We start from the raw sequence: 27,334 nt of genomic DNA, 5'->3' as shown, positions 1-27,334 counted from the left end.
CTCGACATCACAGTTGTTCTGTCTTTGGCGCAAAAAGTCACTGAAAGTGTTAACTGCCCATTTAGTTGTTTTTTTCGTATTGACCTCATCTTTGTCGTCTTCTATCTTATCTAGCTCTGCCGGTGTCCATTCTTTGTGCCACTTTTTGTCATTCGACGTCTTCTCCAAGTCTTCTATTTCATCTTGTGCCTGGGCCCAATTCTCAAAATTACCATATTCACCGTAAAAATCATCCATTTAGCCTCCCTAAATAAATATGTCTCACTCTGTTTGCAAGCTTAACTGTATTACTATGGTTACCAATGTTTATAGTGGTGAATTAATTTCGAACTGTAATCAAACTGACTGGAACTACCTGTGCATTAAACGGTTTTACTGCACACCTTCCAGCCAATCAGAATCGAGTATTTACACAGACGAAGGTATAATGTTTAATTACCTCAAATCACAATTTGTCATTGAAGCAAAATTCGGCGATCAGCAAGGAGCAGCCAAACACAAACCTTTTCTTCTTGTTTGTCCTTCAGAGCAGATGTCCTGTAGCCCTAGACTATACTGCCCTCTACAGGTCTGGTGCAGAAGATGTTAGCAGCAGATCCTTTAAGTCCTGTAGGTTGCGAGGTGGGGCCTCCATGGATCGGACTTGTTTGTTCAGCACATCCCACAGATGCTCAATTGGATTGAGATCTGGGGAATTTGGACTCAAACTCGTTGTGCTCCTCAAACTCATTCCTGAAGCATTTGTGCTTTGTGGCGGCGCATTATCTGCTGAAAGAGCCACAGACAGCAGGGAATACCGTTTTCATGAGGCTGGACATGGGCTCAACAATGCTTAGGTAGGCGGGACGTGTCAAAGTCACATCCACATGGATGGAGGACCCAAGGTTTCCCAGCAGAACATTGCCCAAAGCATCACTGCCTCCGCTGGCTTGCCTTCTTCACATAATGCACCTGGTGCCATGTGTTCCCCAGGTAAGCCACGCACACACACACACACACACACACACCCGGCCATCCACGTGATGTAAAGAAAATGTGATCCTCAGACCAGGCCACATTCTTCCATTGCTCCGTGGTCCAGTTCTGATGCTCACGTGCAAAACTTTTGACACTTTTGGCGGTGACCCTGACTGGTCAGCAGCTTTGCCGCCCCATACTCAACAAACTCGCTCAAATCCTCACGCTTGCCCATTTTTCCTGCTTCTAACACATTAACTCTGAGGACAAAATGTTCACTTGCTGCCTAATATATCCCACCCACTAACAGGAGATGAAGAGATCATCAGTGTTATTCACTGTCATAATGTTATGCCTGATCGGTGTATGCATAAAGTAACATATTAAAAAGTAATAGACAGAGCATTACGTGGCCAGACCATATGTACAGTATACAAATATTTTTAGTTATTTTATCTTTGAAAACGTAATGTATTAGTGATTTTTAAAAACAGCAGTAAGCTTGCTCAACCTTGATCAGTTGTTTTTTGCAGAAACAAAGCAGTGTGTATATTTCTGTTACGGTTTCAAAAGGCCATTAAAATGAATATACATATAAATATTCTCCTTATGACTTGAGCCTACAGTCTTGTGAAATATCCTTTTAAAAATGACAGAAATAACCGGCAACAAAAGAACATAAGTCATAGCAAACAGGTTTATTCATTCACCTCTGACCCAACATTTCTCAGAACTCTAGTTATTTCAAGGTTTGTTTACTAAGTGTTCTTTGCTTCACCAACACTACCCAAGAAAATATATATGATGCAGGAGAAATATCATTTATTTCTATGGACTGTAACACAGATATGGTCACAATGAGCACCCTTACCACATTGGAAACAGCAGAAGTATATGGGTTCGTTCATGTTTTGTCAGAATGTCAGTTTTGAGTTCTCTGAGCTGATCACATGATCACCAGCAGCAGCAGCAGCAGCAGCAGCTCACAGCCAGACGTCAAAGCTCTTCAACTTCTGACGGTTTTAATGAGTAATGAAGACCAAACTGTGATTCTGACAGGACGTGAACGCACCCAAAGCACAGAATCAGACGTTTCTTCTTTAAACATGCACTTGGGGAATGAGTTCAAGGCCAGGAAACATCTTATCCAGAGGAGAAATGATACATGTGTTAGCCGTGTTAACAAAAATATCTCTCTAGAGTACTTGATTTCTCCAATAAGAAAATAAAATCATATTTTTTTTTTCATTTAGACATTTTCTAAAAGAAGCCATTTTGCAGTTTTTGTATAGAAATACAAAAAAGAAACCAAAGACACACATTACAACCGATGCAATTAATGAACATTGTACAAAATAAAGTTATAAATAATTCCATCGTGTCTTATCCTATGATATCAAGCAATTATAAAACAATCTTGGGGTAGAGACACATACTGGACAACAAGCAAAGTGGTTAAAGGGCTGTTGTCTTTCCCAGACGCCTTCACCTGAGCGCCTGTACTTTTATATTCAAACAAGAACATAGTTAAACTCAATAAAGTATAGTGTCAGTCGGAATGGAAACAACAATATCCTAGTACAGGGCTTTTGCCATAGAAGAACCCTTTTTGGCTTCCCAAAGAACCTTCATGGAACCATCAATGCCAATAGTGAACCTTTATTCATATCAACATGTCTGGGTGAAATTTCACCTCAAAATGAAAGAATTTATTATTATTATTATTATGATGATGAAATGTGACCCAGACGTGTTAGTGAGATGTGAAGACCGCAGTAATGCTCCTGATGTTAATACGCCTCTTTCTGCGTGTGCATCTGCTCCTGGATCTTCTGCAGCATTTCCTGCATTCGTCTCAACTGCAAAGAAGAAAACACCAAACAATCAGATCTCCAAAACTGATCAATCAACGAGTCTGTGAGGCTGCAGTGAGTCACGTCGGTCAGCTATCTCCAGCCTAACCAATCACATTAGCCAGGCAAAGGTCACGTGAGCGGATAATCAATAACGCGCATGCCTTCAGTACGTGACCTCTGGGATGTTGGCACGTCTACATGATCAGGGTGTGCAGGAGATCGATGGCATTGTTAAAGAATGCACAACACATCAGCTAAAATCAATACTGCACGTGCTACATTCAACAAATCATGTGTTAAATATTCATAAAACGTTAAATCATCTCTTTTGTGGTGACTGAATTCCCACCTCAGGTACTGTCAGCAATTGGAAACCCCCCAGGTCAATTCTTCCATGCATTGCATATCATATGTCCGTGTTTTCATCTCTAGACATGTATCCCTTTAATGCTATGTTAAGTGTGGAACGACTTCCATGGGCTGATACGGCATTTATGTAAAGCCGAGCCGCTGGAATGAGGTCAGCAAACCTGGAGCTATTCAAAGCTGTGCAGAAACGGAAATGAATCGACGACCGTGAACAATAATAATAGCCGTGGTATAAGCTAAACCTTTAAATAACGCCCAGATGTCAACAAAGAGTGCGTATGAATACAGATGTGCCATGTCAAATCATATCAGCAGTGTTTACAAGACTTTAATCACAGACTGGTTCCAGTGCAATAAATCCATAACACTTCAAAGCAAAGCCTTCATATATGTTCATCATCATTCTATTCCAACTCTTATGATACTTCAGAAGGACAACGTTAATCTGCGAATCTTCCAAAATATACACAAAAATACCTATACTCTATTTCTGAAATAAGTACAAAATATATATTTAGCCTATACTCGGATAAAATGTCCTACAGGAAAATTCTATAAAAGCTTTGTATCACTATATAATTCTTATTACTGTAATACAGTTGTAGTATTGTCCACTTTATTTGAGGTGTATTTAACTACTATATACTCGTACAAAATGTTAGATACAATGTTCTTAATGTGTTGATGTTGTGTTAAATACATTGCTTGGTTACACTTTATTTTACAGTGTAATAAGCGTATATATTTACGTACTGAGTAATATTAATTAACTACATGTACTTACTATAGGGTTAGGGTTTGGTTTAGGGTTAGTTGCATGTAAATATGCATCATTTACTGTTATTACCCACATGAAAAAATACTATAGTATATTATAGTAAAATTACTCTAGTAAATACTATAGTGTTTTTGAACCATACTATAGTAAAGATACTATAGTATATTGTAGTATATTATAGTATTTACTGTAATTTACTGTTAATTTACTGTAGTATATTAGTATATACTAGTACGGTTCAAAAACACTATAGTAGTTACTAGAGTAATTTTACTATAATATACTATAATATTTTTTTCATGTGGGTAGTATGGTAAGTACATGTAACATATGTAACAAACACACTGTAAATGAAGTGTTACCCAATTCATTTTATAGTCTTTGTTACACGTTACATTTCTTTAAATTGTGCTTAATTATATGCAACTAACCCTAAACCACACCCTAATCCTACCATAACCCTATAGTATGTAGTTAATTATTATTAATTTGTACTGAAATTATCGTACTTATAATTACACTGTAACAATGACAGTGTCTGAGTGAGTAATTATGCATTTAAGGTATGTGTAATAATAATAATTAACTACATGTACTTACTATAGGGTTAGGGTGTGGTTTAGGGTTAGTTGCATGTAATTATGCATAATTTATAGTTTTTACTACAGTAACTACATGTAACAAGAACACTGTAAAATGAAGTGTTACCAAGTGTAATCCATTATTTAAAGGTGTCTATGTTACAGTGTAATTATACATTTAAAGGGGTGATGAATTGAGAAATCAACTTTCCCTTGAGCGTTTGATATATAAAAGTTAATCGTGATATAAGAATATCCTATAAGTTTCAGAGCTGAAATCTTCCTTGTTAGTCAAAGAAAAGCTTTTATTGACACCAGGCCCGGAAAACACTTGATCTCAGAAATATGTCGACCATTGACGTCATAGAATGCAGAAGCACCACCTCAAGCCCCGCCCACCGACATGTGGATCTAAACGGGTCGCGAGCAATAAACACGCCGGTTCCAGCTCACGTGGTAAAACATTGCGGGTTTGTTCGCTTCATTTCACCGCGGAATCGATTGTAAACAAGTTACAGGTTGAGACTGGATTTGCAGACATATTGAGATTAAAACACAATGCTGTGCCTTCTACATTGGATCCGACAGGAACGGTGCAACACACTAATGTGAGTAAAACACGTTTTTATATGTGTTAGCATTGCATTGTTACAGATCGTTTGATATCTATTGATTACATACCTTATATACGCGGTTATATTCACCGATCGGGCGGGCCAAGTAATACAAAAATAACATTCCAATCAATCGCGGGTGAATGAGAGATAAATCATTGTGTTTGTTTGGCAAAGATTTTGCGAGTCCTGTGAGCGATTCCCCAGATACTTTCAAAACAATTCCCACATGTACTGAGGGGAGCTGAAGCTCATTAAATATGCAAATCTTATCCAATCATAGCCGTGGGCGTTTACTTCCAAGTCTTCAGTGCGGCACGCCCATAAAAACCGAGCGTTTCTTCAGAGAGCCTCAAAACCAGTGCAGAAAGTAGCCTATTACTTATTCATTATGATGTTTTTGAATGTAAAACCACGTGAACGTCATAAGTTGTTCATGACCCCTTTAAATACTGAAAAATAAGGTTAGGATTAGAAATAGGGTTTGGTTTAGGGTTAGTTGCATGCAATTATGCACATTTTTACTGTTATTACAACAGTAAGAACATGTAACATGTAACAAGGACACTGTAAAATAAAGTTACCCAAAAACACTTGTGCTGCTATTAAGGTGGGATACGGGTAAGATTAGGACAGGTTTGGTGCTATGGGTAGGTATGGGAGTCAACAGTGTAATTATAGATGTGAATACTGACAGCTGTATTTACATGCAGGTATTTTATATATAAACAAAATGTCAAGCCATGTATGTACACAATATGTGCTTAATACACAGTAGTTAAAGACACTCAATATAAAGTGGGTTATAGTATTATAGTTCATTATATAATTGTAGCATAAATTGTATTGAATTTATTTAATTAAAATAGACAGTTCGACTTAATACTATATTCCAGTAATAAGAACATGTGTTGCATTGTGGCAGTGTGAAGTTAGGGAAAATGTTCTTAATTGCAAATAATACAAATAAACCTAACAACTGGCCTAATTTGCAAATACTAATAATCATCATCTTCATCATTTCTGGGTTCGATAATCATACTCTAGACATTCACCCATTATGCGATGCAGGATTAAAGTGCATCATGCCTGAGACGTGCAGGCTTTATAAACGCATTACACACACACAGATCATGAGCCTCACACAGCATGTGCTCTAGTGTAACTGCCTGACAGCGCTCCGGATCACCTACAGGGGGCGCCAGTGGCCCGTATAACCACTGCTCTAGAGGGTCACGAGGTTTAGTGTGCTGAACTATATGAAGCCCTATCAGAAGCTGTCAGGGCCCTGTGGGGTCAGCGCTGGGTTCGGGCTCTGATTGAGGATCCACACGCGGCTCGGGCTCCAAACGCTGCTCGTGATGTGGCGTTTGCTCGTGTTGATCTTGGCAGGGAGAATGCCGTACCTCCTCATCTTTCTCTCGGATGAGCTTCTCCGTCTCGTCGGTGACACCGGGCACCATGGGAATGGGGAAGTCGGTGCCGCTCTCCCTGGTCAGTTTGCTGCTCGGAGCAAAACATCACATGCATGCACGTACGGTCAGTTTCAGCAGCAAAAGACATGCCATCGTTTACTGTAGCCCCAAAAAGCATTGTACAAGAACATGGTACAATCTGGTGCTTCGTGTGCAACACAGCCCACATCCCATGTTCAACTGTTATCTGACGTGAAAGGAACATACACCGCCAAGCCAAAACAAAGTCGCTGTTTGGATTGAAATGCTTAAGAGTCTATAACTGGATCATTATTGCAGCGATTATTAATCGTAAACAACCATGTAGGAAGACATATCATGTCAATGTCAAGATTCATCAGGCTCAGATTGTGAAAGAACGATTGGGAGGGAGCATGAAGAATCATTTTCATCTCTAAGTCCATACTGTAAAAAATGATTGTGATTTCAACGGTAAAAGACTGTAAAAATGCTACGGTTAAAAACAGTATAACTGGTAAACAGAACGTTTACGTAAAATATACGGTGAATAACTGTAATAGATTAATACATTTAATGTACAGTAAAATACCGTTACATTTACATTTTTCGGAAGGGAAAAAGAACAAGTCGTTGTGTAATTTACAGTGAAAAAACGTAAATTAACATTCCCAGAATTCCCTGCATAACACTTCACATTTGATGTATTTTCGTTGAAATACGGTTTCTTCTTAGTTTTTTTATAATTAGTTATGTACATTAGGGTTTTGTTACATTTAATATTGTTAAATTAATGTTTATTGCATTTTTTAAATTTCATTGTGTTACCATGATTTAGTGTTTGTGTGAATAACACTGAGCACCTTCTAAATATAAGTATTGTCCTCTTAAAAGCTACTTGTGATGAGCTTTGATTCATCATGTGACTCTCAGCACCACTGTGATTGGTGGTTGTCAATATATATCAAAGGTACGTAACAGATTTTAATATTTCCAACCCGATCTCACTGCAATTCGTACATATTTTACGAGGTGGCTAATTCGTACGCACTCGTACAATCTTTGACGAGTTGCCGGATTTGTACAAATGACCTACCTCAAACCCCACCCCTAAGCCGACCCGTCACTGGGGTTTAGACAAAACGTACAAATTCGTACGAATTAGCCACCTCGTAAAATACTTACGAATTGGTCATGAGTTAGCGTTGGTATTTCAATAGGTTGGTAATTTAACATTATTTCTATTAATGAAAAACGGTTATTTACTGTAAATTTAACTTTAAATCTGTAAAACCTAAAATGTTGCTACCGTATTTTTTACAGTAAAGTTCTGGCAACCACAGCTACTAGTATAAACAGCAATACATTTTACAGGGATTTTTTTTTACAATGCAGAGCTTAAAGAGTTAGTTCACCCAAAAATGTAAATTCTGTCATTAATGACTTCCCCTCATGTCGTTGGACACCCGTAAGACCTCTATTCATCTTCAGAACACAAATGAAGATATTTTAGCTGAAATCCGTTGGCTCAGAAAGTTACAATGTACTTTACACTGTCAAGACCCATAAAAGGTACTAAAGACATCGTTACAAAGTCCATCTCACTACAGTGGTTCTACAATAACTTTATGAGGCGACGAGAAAAATTTTTTTGCGCAAAAAAACCCTAAATAACGACTTATATAGTGATGACGATTTCAAAACACGGCATCATGAAGCTTCGAAGCGTTATGAATCAGCGAGTCGAATCATGATTCGGATCGCGTGTCAAACCGCTGAAATCACGCGAGTTTGGTGATCCAAACCGCTGAATCGACTCGCTGATTCATAACGCTTCAAACCGCTGAATCGACTCGCTGATTCATAACGCTTCAAACCGCTGAATCGACTCACTGATTCACAACGCTTCGAAGCTTCATGATGCGGTGTTTTGAAATCGGTCATCACTATATAAGTCGTTATTTAGGGTTTTTTTGCGCACAAAAACTATTCTCGTCGTAGAACCACTGTAGTGAGATGGACTTTGTAACGACGTCTTTAGTACCTTTTAAGGGTCTTGAGAGTGAACCGTGCATTGTGCCAATGGAGGCCTTTCTGAGCCATCGGATTTCAACTAAAATATCTTCATTTGTGTTCCGGACATGAACATGAGGGTAAGTAATTAATGACAGATTTTTCATTTTTGTGTGAGCTAACCCTTTAAATTCATTGAAAGTCTTTGGGATGTGCTGGAGGAGACTTTACAGAGTGCTGGACTCTTGCATTGGCAATACAAGATCTTGATGCGCCTATTGATGGGAATACATCACAACATGTATTTCCATGCGTCTTCCTACATGGTTGTTTAAGAAATGAAAAGCCACACACTCCATCAATTAGGGTTAGAAGAACTGTTGTCCAAAATGTAACATACTAGAAACATAATAATCAAGGCAATACTGATCCAGTCATAGACTCTTAAGCATTTGCCTATTTAGATCCAAACAGAGACTTTTTTTGGCCAGGCAGTGTAGAATGAAAATTCCTCATGTGTGTTAATGACTTAATATTCAGCTGTGTCCTACAGTTTGCAGGCAACCCTGTAAGGTGGAAAGGAATGGACATTATTTGGACCATCATTTAGTGTAACCTAACGGTGTGAGAACGCTAGGTGTGCTTGTGTCCTGTTTGATTGTTTTTTGGATTCTGTTTTACTGGGAGTCGATAGGCCTGGACTACTTTCTTTTCTTTGTTTTCTCCTCAAAACTCCTGATAACTGACCTGGTGTTTTTACTGATCCCATCACACTGATCTGAGTCATCTGATACAGTGAGTCTCCGCTCTCTTTATCATTTGTCCTGGCATCATTATTCCTTGGTGTGGTTGGGAAGCCTTCCTTTCTGCGGACTGTAGATGTGATTTACTGTTCTAGCTCATGCAGATATATTGATAAGTTGTTTGTTTGGGTTCCGAGCGGTCATTGGTCATGTCTCTCTGAGTAACTGCTTTGCTCATTTGTCTTTTTGGCTTGTTTTTGGTTCCTTCTGATATGGCTCTTCAGTACTGCTCAGGATTTTTCTGTTTGCCTCCAAACATTTACGAATGGTGTAAACAGCCGGGAATTTTACGCCAGCCATGTTACAAACACCATTCGTGGAAGACACTTTAGGGTTTTCACCGTGGCCCCCGTAAATCTCGACAGAAAAATCCTGCAATCAGCAATAGAAAGGTCACTATTCATTGACCCCGACTTTGGCAACCAGAGACTGACATCTTCAGATTTACAGTGTGCTCTGGTCAACATTCACTCTTTGACCAATAAAGCATCAGTGCTAAATGACAATCACTGACACAAACCTGGACATGCATTTTTTGACAGAAACCTGGCAGGTGCCCAATGACTTACACCACCTGGATTCATGCATTTTAATAAACCACATCTACGTCACAGGGGAGGAGGGCTGGCTGTGGTCATATTAGGGTGTTTTCACACTTGGTCCTTTTCAGGGATCTGAGCGCAGTTCGAGTGATTTTTGGCCCATATGTGAACCCTCCAAACGATCTCAGACCCCTTAAAAGAGAAGCGAACTGAGAGGTGGTCTGGGTACGGTTCGATAAAAACCCGAAATCTGAACACAAACCGGCTCACTTGATTTTTCCTTTTGTGAATTTCAATGTAGTTTGGTCATCAGATGCCTCCGTACAAATCGGCTGTTCATCATGGCTGCTTCTTCTGGCAGATCTCTACCAATTATTCACTCACAACTTACACTCGTTTATTGCAATTTCAAAAGCTTCCAAGTTTTGTAAGAGAGACACGGCTGCGTGCCTTGCCTGTTTTAAATGGTTTTATGAGCACATTGTATTTGTCCTATTGTTTTTTTTTTCCTATGCTGATGTTAGCATTGCCATCTGCAATAAAAACATGATTCAAGGGAAACAATTCAAAATAAATGTAATTTAAAAAGCTGGATGTGTGATATGGTGCAAGAATATGGATGTAGTATTGCAATAAAATGTATATTTCTGTGTAAAAGATTAGAGCTCATTTGACAGCATTTGTAGCCATGTCATTTTACAAAATAATAATAATGAATAATAATAATCTCTACAAACAAATATATTGGCTACTGAGGCAGGTACAGTGTAAGTGAATGGGATTCAATTTTGAAGGCCATTGGTTAAGCCAACAATGAACTGGACTAAATCCAAAAAGCAACAGTATGAACACATTCCTACTTAAGTTGGCCAAAAAAGGGGTCCTGTTTCAGGGACAGTGTGAACGTGAAGAGAACTGGGTCCTTTTCGACTTGGTTCACTTAAATACACACTTAAAGAGGACTCAAGTGTGAAAACACCCTTAAACATCAGCAACTGAGTTCCATGATGCTTCCTCCATTGAATACCTAGCTTTGAAAATGGCTGGTCAAACATCACTAGCTGTGATCTTAATCTACAGACCTCCAAAATCCCATACTGATATTTTCTCTGAGATTAGAGAGCTACTTAAGGCCCTGATATACTACAAGCGAAATCAAAGAGCTAATTGGTGAGGTGTCATTTCGAACAAAATCAGGCCAAATTGAAGTTCATTTGGAGTTTGTTTTTCGGAAGTTAGTTTGAAACAGTTTACAAAAGCAAACTTTCCGGAAAAGTTCACTCCGGCTGGTAAACACCTTCAAGCTCACTATGATCAGATGCTTTCTGAACTGCTGGTTTTTTTATTTTTGTTGTGTTTATTGTGTTATTGAGAGGAAAGTGTGCAGCACATATTTACATATTCACCTATACGGCACTCTCAGCAGCGTGGACGGCGTTGGGATATTCACTAACAGTATAACGCAGCAAAGGATTTTCAAACTTCTTTTTACCCCTCAATGAAGAACGAAAAAGAACTTCGCTGTGAGTTTATCGGGGCCTTTACTCTTGTCTGCGCTAGATTTTTACCTGTTATTGTACTTGGGGATTTAAATACATAAAAATACTGCGCAATGTATTAAATTAATGTCTGTGTTGGAAAGCTTCAAACTAATTCAACATGTTCATTTTGCAACTCACTCCAGGGGTCATATACTTGATATTATCTATGTATCTGTATTACATAATGTCTGTGTTACTGGTTTATAAGCTGCAGTTTTCCAATTTCTATATCAGGTATGAAAAAATACCCTACTACTGTAAAATCAGTTCTGTGAACCCATCGTCTTTCTCTGTTTCCATAAGGGCCTCTACTTTGTCAGGCTCTTTATAATCTCACTGTCCATTAGACATGTGTTGCATCTATAATAATGTTATTTCCCAAAGACCTGAGAAGCGTGCTGCTGTTAAAACTAGGCTAGTTTCATCCACTTTCGAACTCTGAGCTATGAACTTTAAAAGTCATTGCCTGGAAAGATTGTACATGAAAACTGGACTTGCTGAGCATTCTCTGGTATAAACCGCACCTCTTCCACTATTAAGAACTCTACATGCAGACCCAAAGCACTTTTTGCTATGATAACAAGCTCACTAACCCTCCACAACATGCTCTGGCTCTGATGAACTTGTGAATGGCTTCCTGCTGTTTTACACAGACAAACTGTAGGCAATCACTGAATCTATTGCCAAAGATTGAGTCATTGGCAGCTCACTCAAAATATTCTCTCTCTGCTTTCACCTTAACTAATTATAAAGTTCAATTTTACTTGACCCAGCACCCACTGTTTTACTTAAAATGCGTTCTCCATATCTAACCTACAATAACATCTAATAAACTGTATTGTTGTATCTGTGGTAGAATTGAAAATGACTGCCATCCTTAAGAAATCTGGCTTAGATCATCTAAATATTAACAATTACAGGCCAATCTCCAATTTACCATTTTTAGCCAACATTTTAGAGAAAGTACAATCTTACCTAACTGCAAATTTTAACGGTTTTTGAACCGTTCCGGTCTGGATTCTGGCCATCACACAGCACAGAAACAGCTCTTATTCGGTGGTCAATGACATCTTCCTGTCTGTGGATTCTAGGTTTATAAACATCCTAATTTTCCTTGAACTAAGCTTTGAGTTTGACACGGTCTGTGATGATATTCCAGCCCAGGCTCATTGGAAAAACGTGCCTGTGGCAACATTTTTGCCAAACGCATTGCGTCGTGCAGGTTTCACGCCCAGTGAGTGGCACTAAAAGCGTGTTTAGTTTTTTCTGGAACAGCTGAATGTGAATCTGGCACGGTTTTGTTACGATGGTTACGAATTGAAATGTCCGGTGAGTGGAGCTAAAAAGGTAACACCTACACTAAACCCTAAACCTACCCGATAGTGTTAACAAAAGCGAATGTGACAAAAATGCGATCGTAACCATGCCATTTTTACTTGTGTTTTGAACTCTTGTCTTTGAGCTCTTTTATCATGACTCGTCTTTCACAGTAGCTTTTTTGTATCTGAGAACTTCTGTACCAGCTGAGCTATCAAGCAAGCTTGGCATGTCAGAAAAGCCAAACATATAGAGCTGGTTCTGTGACGTATTCCTTTACACATGCACTATGGTAAGAAAAATGTTTTAGGTCATAGCATAATATTGTGCAAAGAGCTGTGTGAAAACAAGTCATTGATCCATAATCTGCCCCTGTAGTCATAAGTGTGTAAGAAATTTCTTTTGGAAACTGCAGTGTTATGTATGTATTGGTACATATTTTGCGTTTTGCAAAAATGTTGCCACAGGTATGTTTTTCCGTTGAGACCATGTTGTGATATTCCACTCCCTCGCCTTTCTGAAATTGGCATCATTGGTTTAGATCTTCCCTGCTCACCTCGTACCTCAATAACAGAAGGTATTGTACTATGGTACTATGATATCCTCACTATATAAGAGTACAAATCCGCCTCTGCTCCTCTAACACATGGTGTTCCTCAGGGTTTTTGGTCCATTACTTTTTATCATCGGCATGCATCCTCTTTGTGGCATCATACATATCCATATAAGTTTGAAAGTTTTTCACCGTTATGCCAATTTACCACCAGCTCTGACCTCTTCCTTATTCACTTACTGCATGTATTGGGGATATCAAACACTGAATGTCCCTGAAATGTCTTAAACTGAAATATTGTTTATTGGCTCTACTACACCAGTCAAAAGGATAGACCTGTGCTTTGATATTGATGGGGTTCATGTCTAATCCTCCTCCACTGTCCTTTTGTTAAGAGTTCTCAGTACACAGGAACAAATGAGTAACACAATATTAACATCCTATTAACTGCTACTAACTAACAAGAAACTCTGATTAATAAATTAGTAAGTAATAGCACTCAGTTAAATGAGGTAATTCACTAAATAGCTAATCAATAACTACTATTTTTCATACCTCCCAGTGGACTACTAGGAACAATTAATGAGAGTGAACACAATATATAATTAATTCTGAAGTAAAGGTCATAATAACCCACTAGTATTGACTCAAGTGTTACTACATCATTCAGAAGGAATTACTAGTTATTTGGCTCAGTATTCAGAATTGAAAATCATGATAAGTCTCTAGTTATTGTAAGCTTTGTAACCTCTTCTCTGTCTACTTTCAAGACCAGTTAAAAACATATCTATCTGAAATGTATTTTCGATCATTTGTACTGTGAGTGTTGTATTTTGTAATGATTTGTTTTCCCTGTAAGGCTACATTGAGCTGTGGAAAGGTGCTATATACAGTATATACAATTCTTCTTCTTTTCCTAATGTGAATATCATGTGACTTCAAATACTTTTTGGGGCCACTGTTGTTCAAAACACAAGCTGATAAAGCATGTAAACACAGCTTGTTCTGCCTGAATCACGACTGCATACTTGCGGTTGCGTTCTTTCACCACCATGCGGGTCATACTCTGGATGCAGTGGGCTCTGTAGTTCTCATAGTGGGTTTCCCGGGTCACATCCTTCAGATCTTGCATGTGCGATCGTACCAACATGTTCCTCAACTTCACAAAGTCACAGTGTGCTGGGTTCTCCACTGTCCAACAAACACACACAAACACATTAAATGATCCTAAAATAATTTTGTAACTCCTGTATGTTTTACTGACATAGTGGGAAACTTTTTTGAGGCGTGTTTGTTCTTGGATCAGGATCATACCTTCAACGATTCCCCAGGGGTACAGACGTCCTCGAACCCTCTTGCCTTTCGCTTCCACTACTGTGTTACTGCCGATCACAGCGAAGGGAATGCTGTCCTACAGGAGGAGAACAAGCAAACCAATCATCTCAACAGAAATCATGCTTTAGGGGTGGCACGTTCCACAAATGGCACAAAATGGGCCTTAAACCTCTTATAAAAGAAGCCTTTTAGTCATCATAAGAGATTTGTTATTACCTATTCATTTTATTTGAGGTTTGGAATGGATAAATGTAACAGGGTTGAAGACTTAGACACAATTCAGTAGCAATAATTCAGGTTTAGCTAGCAATGAAACGCATGTGTTGGTTTGTACTTGACCATCTTATGCTGGACTACTGGTATTCTTGGAGACATATGGCTTATTTTTTTCTCTCTTTCTCTCTCTATTTTTCGGTTAACATCCTTATTATTTAAATTTTTTTCAAACTGTTATGAAGGGGAAAAAGGATAGTAAGATAACCACTGGTCAATATCTCAGAGACTGAGATTCTGTCACCCCATCATGGCCAACACCTTCAGACTTGACAGCTGAAAACTTAGCTCAGCAGCAAAACTACAAATTCAGTTATTTTAAATTGAATGGACTAACTAGGCTGCTGAATAACTCGCGAAACACACACACACACACACACACACACACACACACACACACACACACACACACACACACACACACACACACACACACACACACACACACACACACACACACACACACACACACACACACACACACACACACACACACACATTTTCTCTCTCCCTTTCACTGGCTCAGGACACGAACCTTGAGCTCTTGGTCTTGCTGTTTAAAGTCCTCATCTTCATCTGAATCACAATCTGGAAACTGGTAGATCTTTATTCCGTATTGTTCGATCTCCTCTCGAATCTGCAGGAGCACAAAGGGTTTGAAACTGAAATAAGCCCACGGCACATACACAAACAACACACAGGACAGCTTTTGACAGCTTGAGCACTTGCCTTGATTTTCTTTTTCTTGACCTCCATTGGCGTGAGTGTGTCAGCTTTTGCTAGTACAGGAACAATGTTGACCTTCTCGTGAAGAGCCTTCATGAACTCCACGTCCAGAGGCCTTAAACTGATGCAAACACACAGTGACGATAACCACCACACAACAGCACACACTAGACGTATATCAGCAATTTATTGTTAGCAGTTTAATTTCTCTGTCATTGCTGCTGGAGTAACTGTGTGTTTATGTTGGTAATAGGTGAAATAACAACAAAACTTGTTGACTTGGCTTGCCTTCCTGTCACAGATCAGAAATGACCAGCAGAGGGCACAGATGCATTGTGGTTACTTTTTAACTGGCATATCTCTCACTGAGACAGTCACATGACTGACATTAAAGTAGGACTGTTCCTATATACTGTATGACTCTAATAGTCATGAGTCTGGAACTAGTATTTCAGATCGACATCAAGCAGTTGATCTTGTTGCTCTCCAAATACAAAAGGAAATAATTTTATATGTATTTTCCAAATAGAAAATACATATAAAAGCCATTATGGTAACAAACACGTGAAGGATGAATAAGTGATGTAAGAAGGGCATCTGGACAAGATGGAAATGTGTGTATGTCACATTAAAGTGAGTGAAATATGCATTATCAGATGGATAATGTCTTGCATGTTCTTTACAGCACACATACTATAGATATGAGTAAGACGAGCTTTAGCTGTCCTTATGGACTTTTGAATACCAGCTACCACCAGCCTTGAGCTTCAGCCGCTACACCACACCACCATAAAGAAGTCAAAGGGCTGATCAGATCTGATGAGGCACATACCCGTGACCGAAGGGTGAAATGAAGTAGAGACAGCAGTGCACTCGGTTATCCTGAATGTTCTTGCGGTTCAGTCCGCTCTCGTCTCTGAAGTACTGCTCAAACTGTTGGTCTATATAGTCTGCCACTGACTTCCAGCTGAAAACACACCGTTTACACATTGTGAAATTTCTGTGACTAGTGAATTAAATATCCCAGCAAGCAATTTTGCGTTTAAAAGACGTCTAATAGCCGTCCAAACTCAGCCCTGACGTCTAGGCAAAATTTGATAGATGTCTAACCATAGCCCAAAAATAGACAAGTCATCTAGAACATGAACATGTCAAAGAAATGACACCAAACACCTTGTGATCTCTGCTGACTTTGCTTACATGATGGAATATCATACATATCACAAGTTATTTTGGCTAAAAGTGGGTTAGTCATAGCCGGACTGTATCGGGTCTATAGTTAACCGAGACGGTGAGATGACGGCTATTGCTTGCTGGGATTATGTCAGCATCAAGTATTTATATATCATTGTAGTATCTGGTGTAATCTGGTATAAAAGTCAAGTGAATCTCATGAGATTAGTGTATGCAGAATCAGAGACGCCATCTATGTACCATTCAGTGTTATTGACAGCATCCCCGAATCCTGGTGTGTCCACGATCGTGAGCTTCAGTTTGACGCCCTTCTCCTCGATGTCCACTGTGTGTTTTGTGATCTCCACCGTCTGAGTGATCCTCTCTACCAACAAAACAGCCATCAGAACATACAGCAACACTCACAGCAAACAACCGGCGAGAGATGAACTCACCTTCAGCATTGAGCAGCTTTCGGTCTTTGTAGAGATCTGTAAGGAACAGACTGTTGACCAGGGTGGACTTTCCTAAACCTGACTCTCCTGTGAGGAACAAAAACTCCATCATCAGTGACACAATTCATATTATTCATATAAAACGTAAATCTTGTCTTCATTTCTCACAAACGTGAGCCACACCAAGTTTGAAGTCAATAACACAGATTTGTCTCGTCACTGTCCTTCAGTGTGGAGGGGGAGATTTTCAGTGAATAACGGCTTATATTTCAGTCTCCATAAGAGTGCTTGAGTCATACGGACTACTGTTTTGACACTTTTATGGTGCTTTTTTGCCATTTTGAGCACAACAGCCTCAGTTCTCATTCAATTTCATTAAACGGAAAAGAGCAGTGTGAACAGTTTTTGAACAGCATGATGGTTCACGAAAATATTTTGGCATGAGCTATACCTTTAACATGCAGAAAAAGGAGAACACACACTTTTCACACAGTTTGCTTTGAAGCTAATTTCCACAGATGTGAAGTTGAAATTACCTGCTACCATTAAAGTGAAGTCAAAGCCCTTCTTCACAGATTTGCGGTGAACCTGATTTGGCAAAGTAGCAAATCCCACATACTCCTTGTCCTGGTCCTACCAAGAAATAACAGAGAGAGAGAGAAATAACAAAGGATATTAATATGATTAAATAAATTATAAAAAAACACTAATAAAACACAAATATATAATGGATATAATACTAAAATAAAATAAAAAACTCATTGAGAGATAACCCAAGAAGCAAGTAAAGCAGAATTCAGCGTAGTGAAACGTCAGCCCTCACGTTTGTAGGCGATATCTCTTATTATCATAACAGCCAGCAGGAGCTGACAGACATTTCGAGAGTTTCTCTCTGGGAGGCAAACCACACATGCCAGGCTTTGGCTTGAAGTAAATTAAGAAAGATGTGGGGTGGAGCGTCATAAACCCAAAAAGGGCTTTACGCCTTTAATTATCATCTTTTACAAACATGCTCTAGTCCACCAACAGGAATCAACTCAAAAACATGCCATTAAAATGTAAATCCATCCTCCAAAAAGGAAGTGACAGATGAAACACAATCTCAAGAACGAAAATACGTGTCCAATTCAGAACTAAAACTGCGAGAGCTACTGAGATCCCTCACAAAACGTACTTTGATATGTACCACGGTACTGAAGGATTACCATTCAAGAAACTTCAAGAATACCATGGTACATTCCAACATGTGATTCTCACGGTTGCTGCGGGAGTGATATTTCATGGTGTTTGTGCACGCTCATGACGGAAATCAGACCTTCTCTACCCCGGCGTTCTTTACCTCAGTAGAGTCATAGGGGTCATAGCGACCCCAGGGACTTTTAGGCCTGGACGGGCTGATGGGAGACGGCAGGCTAAAGTCCACATGGCCCCGCTGAGCCCCGTGCTCTAAATCTCCGGGGCCCCTGGGTGCCGCTGCGGGCCTCAGGAAGGTGGGTGTTCCCGGGGTGTGAGGCCTGCTGTGAGCCTCACCCTCACTATCGGCCTTATGGGGCGCGGGGTGGGCGAAAGGGTGGCCCTCTCTGGGCGGGTGATGTCCCATGATGTGCTCCAGCTCCGAGTCCTCCGAGTCTTCCTTAGGGAAGTGCTGAGGTCAGGAGGGGATCGGGGCAAATTAGGGGTCGGGCCAGCACATATGGGAAGGTGCAGAAGCGGTTTAATAGGGAAAGTTAAGGTCAAGGAGAAGAGAAGCAAAAAGAGAATAAGCCATTTAGTGGTTAGATACAAAACACTGTGCATGCCCTTACAACATATCACCATGGTAAACACTCGTTTACCAGAGTAGTCAAAGGTTACCATGGTAAAAGATTGACAAGGTATTATGTATACAAGAAAAGCACATTAGTAGTAAAGGAGTAGTAAAACTGGAGCGCACACGTCTACACCACTTTTGTTAGTGTCCACACAAGACGTAAGACATCAAGACACAACACAGATGCCATTGATACTCTCTGCACACGAGCTGCTGCATTGATAATGACAGAATCGATGCTGTTGTGAAGGTAAAGAGTACAGATTCCTGCTCCACACAGCCCTTTAGAGGAGCGCAGACTCACTCCAGATTAGAGTCGCTCCACAGCGGATTGACGAGACACGCGAGCAGACATCCGAACGTAAAGAAGTTCTGTTCAACACACCAGCAAAGGGCAATGCTTGGTTTATGCTCTTTAATGAACTTAATGAGATATTTAACTACATTACTGTCATTGAACTCTAACAATGGCCTAGTTGTCTTGGGAAACCTGTTCAGAGAAAGCCATGACGCAAAACCAAAGATTGCATGTGACCCTCTCAGGTTTCCCAAGACCTGTCCAGATAAATAATGCATTGTGGCGCAGTGAATCCGTGTTTGAGGTGCAGGCATGATCTTGTACACTGGAAAAGTGATTCTGATGGTCATAGGGTCAATCTGTTGCTACAACCTGGAAGACACAAACACTGAACTGAACAGATGTCCTATATGAGTCCTGCCTGCTGTTCGTCTATTACATTCATTACTGAATCCATTCTCCAAACCGCTTGTCCTACGTAGGGTCTCAGGGATGCTGGTGCTCCCAGTGTCTCGAGCCGAAGGCAGGGAAACACTAGACAGACAGCCAGTCCTCATTGAATTCATCTCCATGTTTTCTCTTCTGTCAAAGTGATTGGTGCCATTGAAGAGTTCAAAGCCACATCTGATATGAAAAACATTTTGAAGACAACATGAAAGGGCTTTTGCAACTCATTTGACTTCTGTAATAAAATGTGTTTTTCCCTGATTGCAACAAGAAGCAAAAAAACAGTGAGATTTGTCCTTGAAGACTTGATGTGATTTCAGAGCTTAGTGTGAGTTTGCAGTGGATTGATCGGATTTTCTCCTCTCCTCCATTACACACTTTAGGAGACTTTTTGACCAGTAGGGTGAAGATTCAAAGCATCTCCATGTATCCCACTGGTCTCCTTTGGATAAATACAGTGTTATTTGCCATCATGCTATTACAGCATAACCTTTATTACATGATTTTGAACTGGCTCTACAGAACTGCATTTGCGATAGGCCTAAATAGCTATTTGACTGATCGTTTAACATAACTTTCGTCTTAAACCAAGCTCAGACTACAGTAGCTTCAGGCCGATTTATGCCCGATTTGTCCCTCCTGACATTCAGATAAGAAAAAAAAAACACATCCAGGACATCAGTCGGTTCCAATGTTCGCCCCCAGATTATCTGGTAATGTGAGGCATTTACAGGGGGGGTGTTGTCTAATCCTATTTCATGCATTCTGACTTATTTACACTGTTAAAGAGTTGATTCTCATGCTAAACGTGGCCAAAGATTCAAAGAAATGTTTCTGTGCCAAATACACTCCTTCAGGATTTGTATAAGTTTTAGATTTTTTTTTTCTGAGTATGGCCCTGAATGATGTCATAAAGGGCGGAAATCCTTGTATGGGCACGTCTCCCGGTTATGCTCGTGTGCACGTCAACCAGAGCGGTAGCAAGAGCGCATCCATCAACGAGCGCTGTCATTTTGATTTTAGACCACAAAATCAACAATGTCACTAAAGAAGTGTGTTTCTGGGTGTGAGGGAATGATAACCTTGTTCAGCTTCCCAAATATCCCAGCGTTAAGGGAACAGGGGATGCAGTTTGTTTTCCGGAGTTCTGCAAGTGTGTTTGTTTGTTCCCGGTCATGAGTGGAAACCGCAGGCGGTGAGTGAAACTGCATCAAATGTGTGTGTTTTGTTGGCATTCGGTGCGTAAGTCCATATAATGTGAACAACACCAACATATAGTGAATTAAAAGTTATCTCTCTTTTATAAATATGATAAATCTAAAGACTCTTCAGAGATATGAAGGATCAACACTACTCTATAGGTACTCAAGATTAACATCAGACTGTGTGTGTTATGGACCCTTTAAATCTCCTGATCTGCTCGCGGACACATCAGGGCTAGCCCAGACAATATAAAACATGTTTGATATTTAGGACTTTAAATCTGGATGATTACGACTATGATTACATCAGTACTTCCACAATAGCCAATGAGAGACGGAAGTGACAGAGCTTTTGGAATGGAGACTGTGAAACAACAAGCAGCTGTACGTGTCCAGTGGACAACAGACATGGAGGAATGTGGCAACATCACGACTGCCTTTATAATGTCTCCTCATATAATGTCTACCTCTAAGGGCAGTCATCTAGGGTCATCCTAAGAGGTCAGAGGTCAAACAGACCCAACAAAGTGGGAGGGGGGTAGGGAGGTGAACCAGTACCTTTTCCACTTCATGCGTCCTGGGCTCAGGTGACGCTGGCACAGAGTCCTGCTCATCTGAGGCCGAGTCTGTCTCACGGTCACTGTCCTCCATTGCTACTGGAGCTACTGAGCACTCTGCCATCTCCAACCACAAGAGACAGGGGAGGAGAGGAGGGCAACGGTGGGTACAGACCGAGAGCAAGGGCAGCAAGAGTTCAAGTGAGAGGTGGAGGGATGTTACATGGGAGTAATGTTTTGTGGAAAGAATGGCGAGGGGATGAGAGAAAAAGAAAAAGATGAAATGATTACATTAATGCAACAGGTCTTGATGCAGCCAATGGACATAAAAGCAGAAGATGCTGGTGCGCAACATAGCTGGCCACTGGAGCTACTCTCAGGATCATCGGGTATAGATGTAGCATGAAAATGAGTATTGGTAAAACGTTATTATGCTGATCATCACAGTCTGATGGACTAGAGATTATAAACACAATATGATTCATAATTATGCTATACTGCTAAAACAATAGCAATATTGACGCTTGACTTGACTAACAGCACTAATGAAGAGCTTCACAGATTAGGTGACGGTGACCTGCTTTACACCACACGCGAGCTGCAGAGATCAATGTTCAATCTCCATCACCACAGGCTTCACTGGCCTATTTCAAATCACTGCTCGATACTGAAGGCACGGCTTCCAGAAACAGACTGGACAGTATAATGCCAAAAGGCTGGCTTCCTGTGATGCGATGTGAGGTAATGAAAATGTTGAAATGTCTTCATGGTAAAGCATTATTCCTCAAGTCTGTCTCAAGTCTAACATCAAGATTTCAGCTCAGCCTACTTGGACATACAGGTCATATTATTGAGACGTTAGAGATGTGCTGTAACAAATCCACTTTTGCTAGTTTAACGACGGAAAAAGCGGTCTGCGCGCCAGGCTCATGGTCCAAAAGGGTTGTAATGAGTCTTAATGAGTCATGGGTGTGTTTTGGGCGTAACGGGCAATAAACCAATCAGAGTCTCATCTCCCATTCCCTTTAAAAGCCAGTTGTGCTCGCACCATGGAGGATTCACTTTTTACATGGAGGAATTTGCGAGCGGAAAGACTGAACGCTTCTCCAGAGAGGAATCCTTTTATTTTTAATATTTTAAAATGTGTGTGCTGAGTGTACACGCGTTGTGCAAAAATACTGCGCTATTGACTTTAGAGCAGGTTTGTGTTGGTCAATTGTCGTTTTAAGTTCCGCAAAATAGCAACACGCCAGCAATGCTCCTGAACACACCTGGTTTTCAGACCAGACGCCCATGGGTGAACAGATGCACAAGTGCATTTGATATTTAAACAACGTGGAGCTGGACGTGAAAATGATAACTGCGTCAGCTGAAACTAGCAAAAAAACACTTGCGTTGCATGTACAGTAGGATAGCAACATCCTCTTACACATTAAATATGTTCTCAGTTTGGTCTTGTGGAAAAGACTAAGCAGAATAAGATATCCAGTAAAACTAAAATAAAATTAAGTAAAATAAATGAAGGACAGTGAGCCCAAAATATAACTCTGACGCCTATATTCCACAATCATCCCAGCATGCACACAGAATCTCACCTGAAACGCCTCTGGGAGGATGAAACAATCTGAACTTCTTGCCTTGTCGGAGCCAGCTCCTCATTCCCCTTCCCACTCAGGATCGGTGGTCCACTCATTAGCTCAGGCTTTTATACCCTGACAGCCAGGGACACAGTGCCCTTCACTGCATCGAGCTGCCCCGCTGCCCCAGGGCACCAATCAGCAGCAGCCTCCACCACAGCACTATCGACACACAGGCCATCGCACTACACTAAACCTGACCCAGGACACCGCTACATTCACCAGATCCACACGGCTGCTACAGCACACTGCTATCATCTCCACGAGTTTCACAGGGCTTTATGGGGAATTAATGACTGTTATGATGTTGAGAGAACTGCTCATTTAGTCGGACTCCACAGATCAATGACATGCTTTTTAGCTTTATGGTGGGTGCATGATGGGATTTTGTGTGTGCGCAAGGTGCTCATTTTTAAGAACATCAAGAATGAGCTTCAAATTCCTCAAGCCAGGTACATACACACTCTAAAAATGCTGTTATTGTTTACCACCATGGGCCAGATTTCCTAACAGCTTACACCAGCGCAAACCCTCTTTTGCCGTTAAATACTACTGCCAGGATTTACTAAAGACACGCAGTGTCTATCTAAATTAGTGCTGAAAAGGCGTGGACAGGGTTATTTTTGGAGCTGACCTTATTGCATATGCATTTGTAGGAGTTTCCCGATCAGAGGCAACATTTATGGGAAGAGAGTATTTAAAGTGGTCATGAACTGGCTTTTTAAAATTTTTTATACTGTTGTCTGAGGTCTACTTATAACGTTTGCATGGTTTTAACATTCAAAAACATCATAAATGAATAACTAAGAGGCTATTTTCTGCACTGGTTTTGAGCCTCTCTCAAGAAACGCTTGGTTTTTATGGGAGTGCCGCACTGAAGACTTTGGCTATGATTGGATAAGATTTGCATATTATAATGAGCTTCAGCTCCCCTGTCAGTACATGTGGGAATTGTTTTGAAAGCGTGTGGAGAAACGGCAACCGGAATGAATCTCCCACAGGGCTCGCAAAATATCTTTATCAAACAAACACAATGATTTATCTCTCATCCACCCGCGATTGATTGGAATGTTGTTTTTTTATTACTTGGCCCGCCCGATCGGTGGATATAACCGCAAACCGTACATACACACACACACACACGCGCGCGCCCTTCAAATAAAGGATTCTCCAGCCAGCGACAGCGTGCTAAAGTATGTTCTGTAAGACATGTACAGTACACATAATCAATAGATCTCAAACGATCTGTAACAATGCAGTACTATCATATATAAAGGCATTTTTTACTTCCATTAGTGTGTTGCTTCATTCATTCATGTAATCTCATCCTGTCTGCAAATCCAGTCTCTTGTTTACAAACGAATCCATGGTGAAATGAAGGAACAGACGTGCAATGTCTTCCCCACGTGACCTGGATAGTCATTAAAAATAAAGTTCATCCATGCATTCATAATACTGGAATCTGAATGAAGCTTATGTGTTATGTTTATTGATTAGAAGTGTGATGGAGTTTAGCTCTATGTAGGCCTATATCATCTCAGGCACGAGTCGGTGGGCGGGGCTACAGAAGCAGGCGTACATATTTATCTGTTGAGGCGGCGTTTCACTACACAATGACGTCAAGGGTCGACATATTTCTGAGATCGAGTGTTTTCTGGGCCTGGTGTCAATAAAAGCTTTTCTTTGACTAACAAGGACGTTTTTAGCTCTGAAACTTAAAGGATATTCTTATATTACCTTATATATCAAAAGTTGATTTCTTAATTCATTACCCCTTTAAATGAAATGACCATTCACTCACTCATTCACTAAGGTTTGTGCTCGTCAATTTACTGGTGTTTGCTCCATTATTTACCGCCCAAAAAAAGCACTTCTTAAACCAGATGCTAATTTGTGCTGCTCTTGGTAGATTGTGTTGGTCATTATGGAATTGATCCGGCTGCTTTAACTTGCTCACTGTCAGAAGATCATGTGCAGCACTTTTATGGGATTGCGCGCACACACTAATTTGCCCTGTTTAGTAAATCTGGCTCAGCTGTCTTATTTTAAAGGAATAGTTCACAAAACAATCCAAATGTCATTCACATGCAGTGAGTTCAGTTATGAGACAAGTGATAAGCAATGGCCTTTGGTTTCATTTACATTGATGAACCTGACACACCAACTGATGTGAAGTAAATGAGTTAGTTTCTAGAATGATTGTAAACTATTCCTTTGATTACTACTCACTCCAGCTTCTCACTCATGGTGGAAAAGGGCTGTGGTAAGAGGCCAGCCGCTGGCATGAGGTAAAGTCAAGTGTGTGATTATAATCGGTATTAAAGTCTTAACAGATCTCAGTCGCAGCTGAGAACGATTTAAAGAGCAAGATTAAGGAATTTCAGAGCATGTCCCAGATCGCACTACCCCCTCCAGAAGTCGATTTCTGGGTCTAAGGAACAAAAGATTCAGATATAAGATTGTAGAAGTCTGTGCATTCTGCTATTAAGAGTTTTTTTTCCTTTTCTTTTTTTTTCTAGAAATCCATAGCGTGCCGCAATATTAATGCTAAAAGTATTTTGTCAACACTTTTTTAAGTTGACAACTTTAAGACAACTTGAGAAAACCAAATTTGGTAAGTAAATATCTGTACTTATTGGTTTAAAGACTTATTAATTAGCCTAATAGACTAATTAGCAAGGTTAAGATTACTAACGCCTCTATGGCAACTATACAGTATATGGCCCAAAACCAATAACTTCAGTCTTTCTCTCATTAAAGTTTAAAGAGATCTCAATTACAAACATGCAGGCAAGCAAGGATTTAAAACCTTTCTTTTGCTTCCGTTTCAAAGGCAAATAAAGTGAAGTGTAATCTGACAAAGACTATAGTGCTACATTTCATTAGAGGTGCAGAAAACAGCCACCTTTCAGTCGGTGAAGAGGAAAACAGGTCATCCCAGCGCTTGTCAGGTCACTGTGGTCAGATCCGCTCAGCCACGCATGAACATCTCCACTCATCTCACAGTGTGTGAATCCGGCTGAACGGCCCACACAGATATCACACACAAACCACCACAACACCACAAACGACAACTGCAGAGGTTAAAGGCTGAAATTGTTAGGTTAACTTCTAAACTTTTTTATAAATGATAGACAGTGAGCAACGCAACAATGCTAAGCGAGTTCACACAGTTTGCTGTGATTGTTTGAGAGCTGTTGTTCAGCACGAGCTCACTGGAGGCGCTGCACACAGTCCTGCTCTCACATCTCAAACAATCAAGCGCTCTACACTGCACAATCAAGCTTGCGCTTACACACCACGTCCAAGCTGCTGTTTACACATTTTTGCGGTTCAAATATTTTCTGGTAGTTTAATGAAGTTGACCTCCTGGAGAATGCAACACTGTGACTTTTTCCTCATGTCAGTCGATGACTCAACCAAAAGCATCCCAGATAGCAAGCAATCATCGAAACAATGTTAAATCAATGTTAATGTGTCAATGTTAACTGCATTGAATCAACAGCACGTTTGCACCCGCAATTAATATTGAGAAAACGTTGAAATTTCATCCAAAAATCAATGGTAATGACATTGAATCAATGTTACAATGTGATGTTGGTTCAACATCATGCTCGCACAATTTGTGGTATGAAGCATATCACCATTATTGGGATTCATATGCTGATTCTTGATGTCTCTCTGTGTGTGTGTGTCATTTCCTGTAATGTATTTTAAGAATCAAAATTCAGAATGTCTGATCTGTGGCAAAAAAGTATTGTTGGTGAATATCATCTATTATTAACAAATACATTTTGGTCATTGATAAAAAATAGACAATTGTTCTACTTTATGATGCTGAAAACTATATAACCTGTTCATCTTTGTTTCTGGCTTTCTTTGCAACAAATTATGTGCTTTGATAAACACTGTTACAAAGAACATAAACTCAAATAGTTATAAAAGACAAGAACAAAATTGCCCAACTAAAGGGAACACTGATTCACCATTAATTTTCAATAAAATATCAACATCTAAACCTCTGTTCATTCTCAAAAAGCACTTCTGCTGAATTATTGAGAGAT

General features: G+C 40.0%; 1 protein-coding gene across 1 annotated transcript; it reads right to left on the bottom strand.

The window, feature by feature from the left end:
* Positions 1-1,637: 1,637 nt before the first annotated feature.
* Positions 1,638-23,292, bottom strand: septin4b (septin 4b; the record flags this gene model as incomplete). The annotated part of the gene is given in 14 exon segments (XM_079824059.1): positions 1,638-2,816; positions 6,562-6,658; positions 14,386-14,548; positions 14,672-14,768; positions 15,501-15,602; positions 15,695-15,812; positions 16,524-16,658; positions 17,126-17,249; positions 17,320-17,406; positions 17,856-17,952; positions 18,659-18,964; positions 21,635-21,757; positions 23,229-23,246; positions 23,248-23,292. Coding segments are annotated over 14 exon segments (1,581 nt in total). The 3' UTR covers positions 1,638-2,747.
* Between the last annotated feature and the right edge of the window lie 4,042 nt (positions 23,293-27,334).

Source organism: Gobio gobio, assembly GCF_949357685.1.
Source record: "Gobio gobio genome assembly, chromosome: 8".
Lineage (NCBI taxonomy): Eukaryota > Metazoa > Chordata > Actinopteri > Cypriniformes > Gobionidae > Gobio > Gobio gobio.
This window is presented reverse-complemented; position numbering and strand designations above follow the sequence as displayed.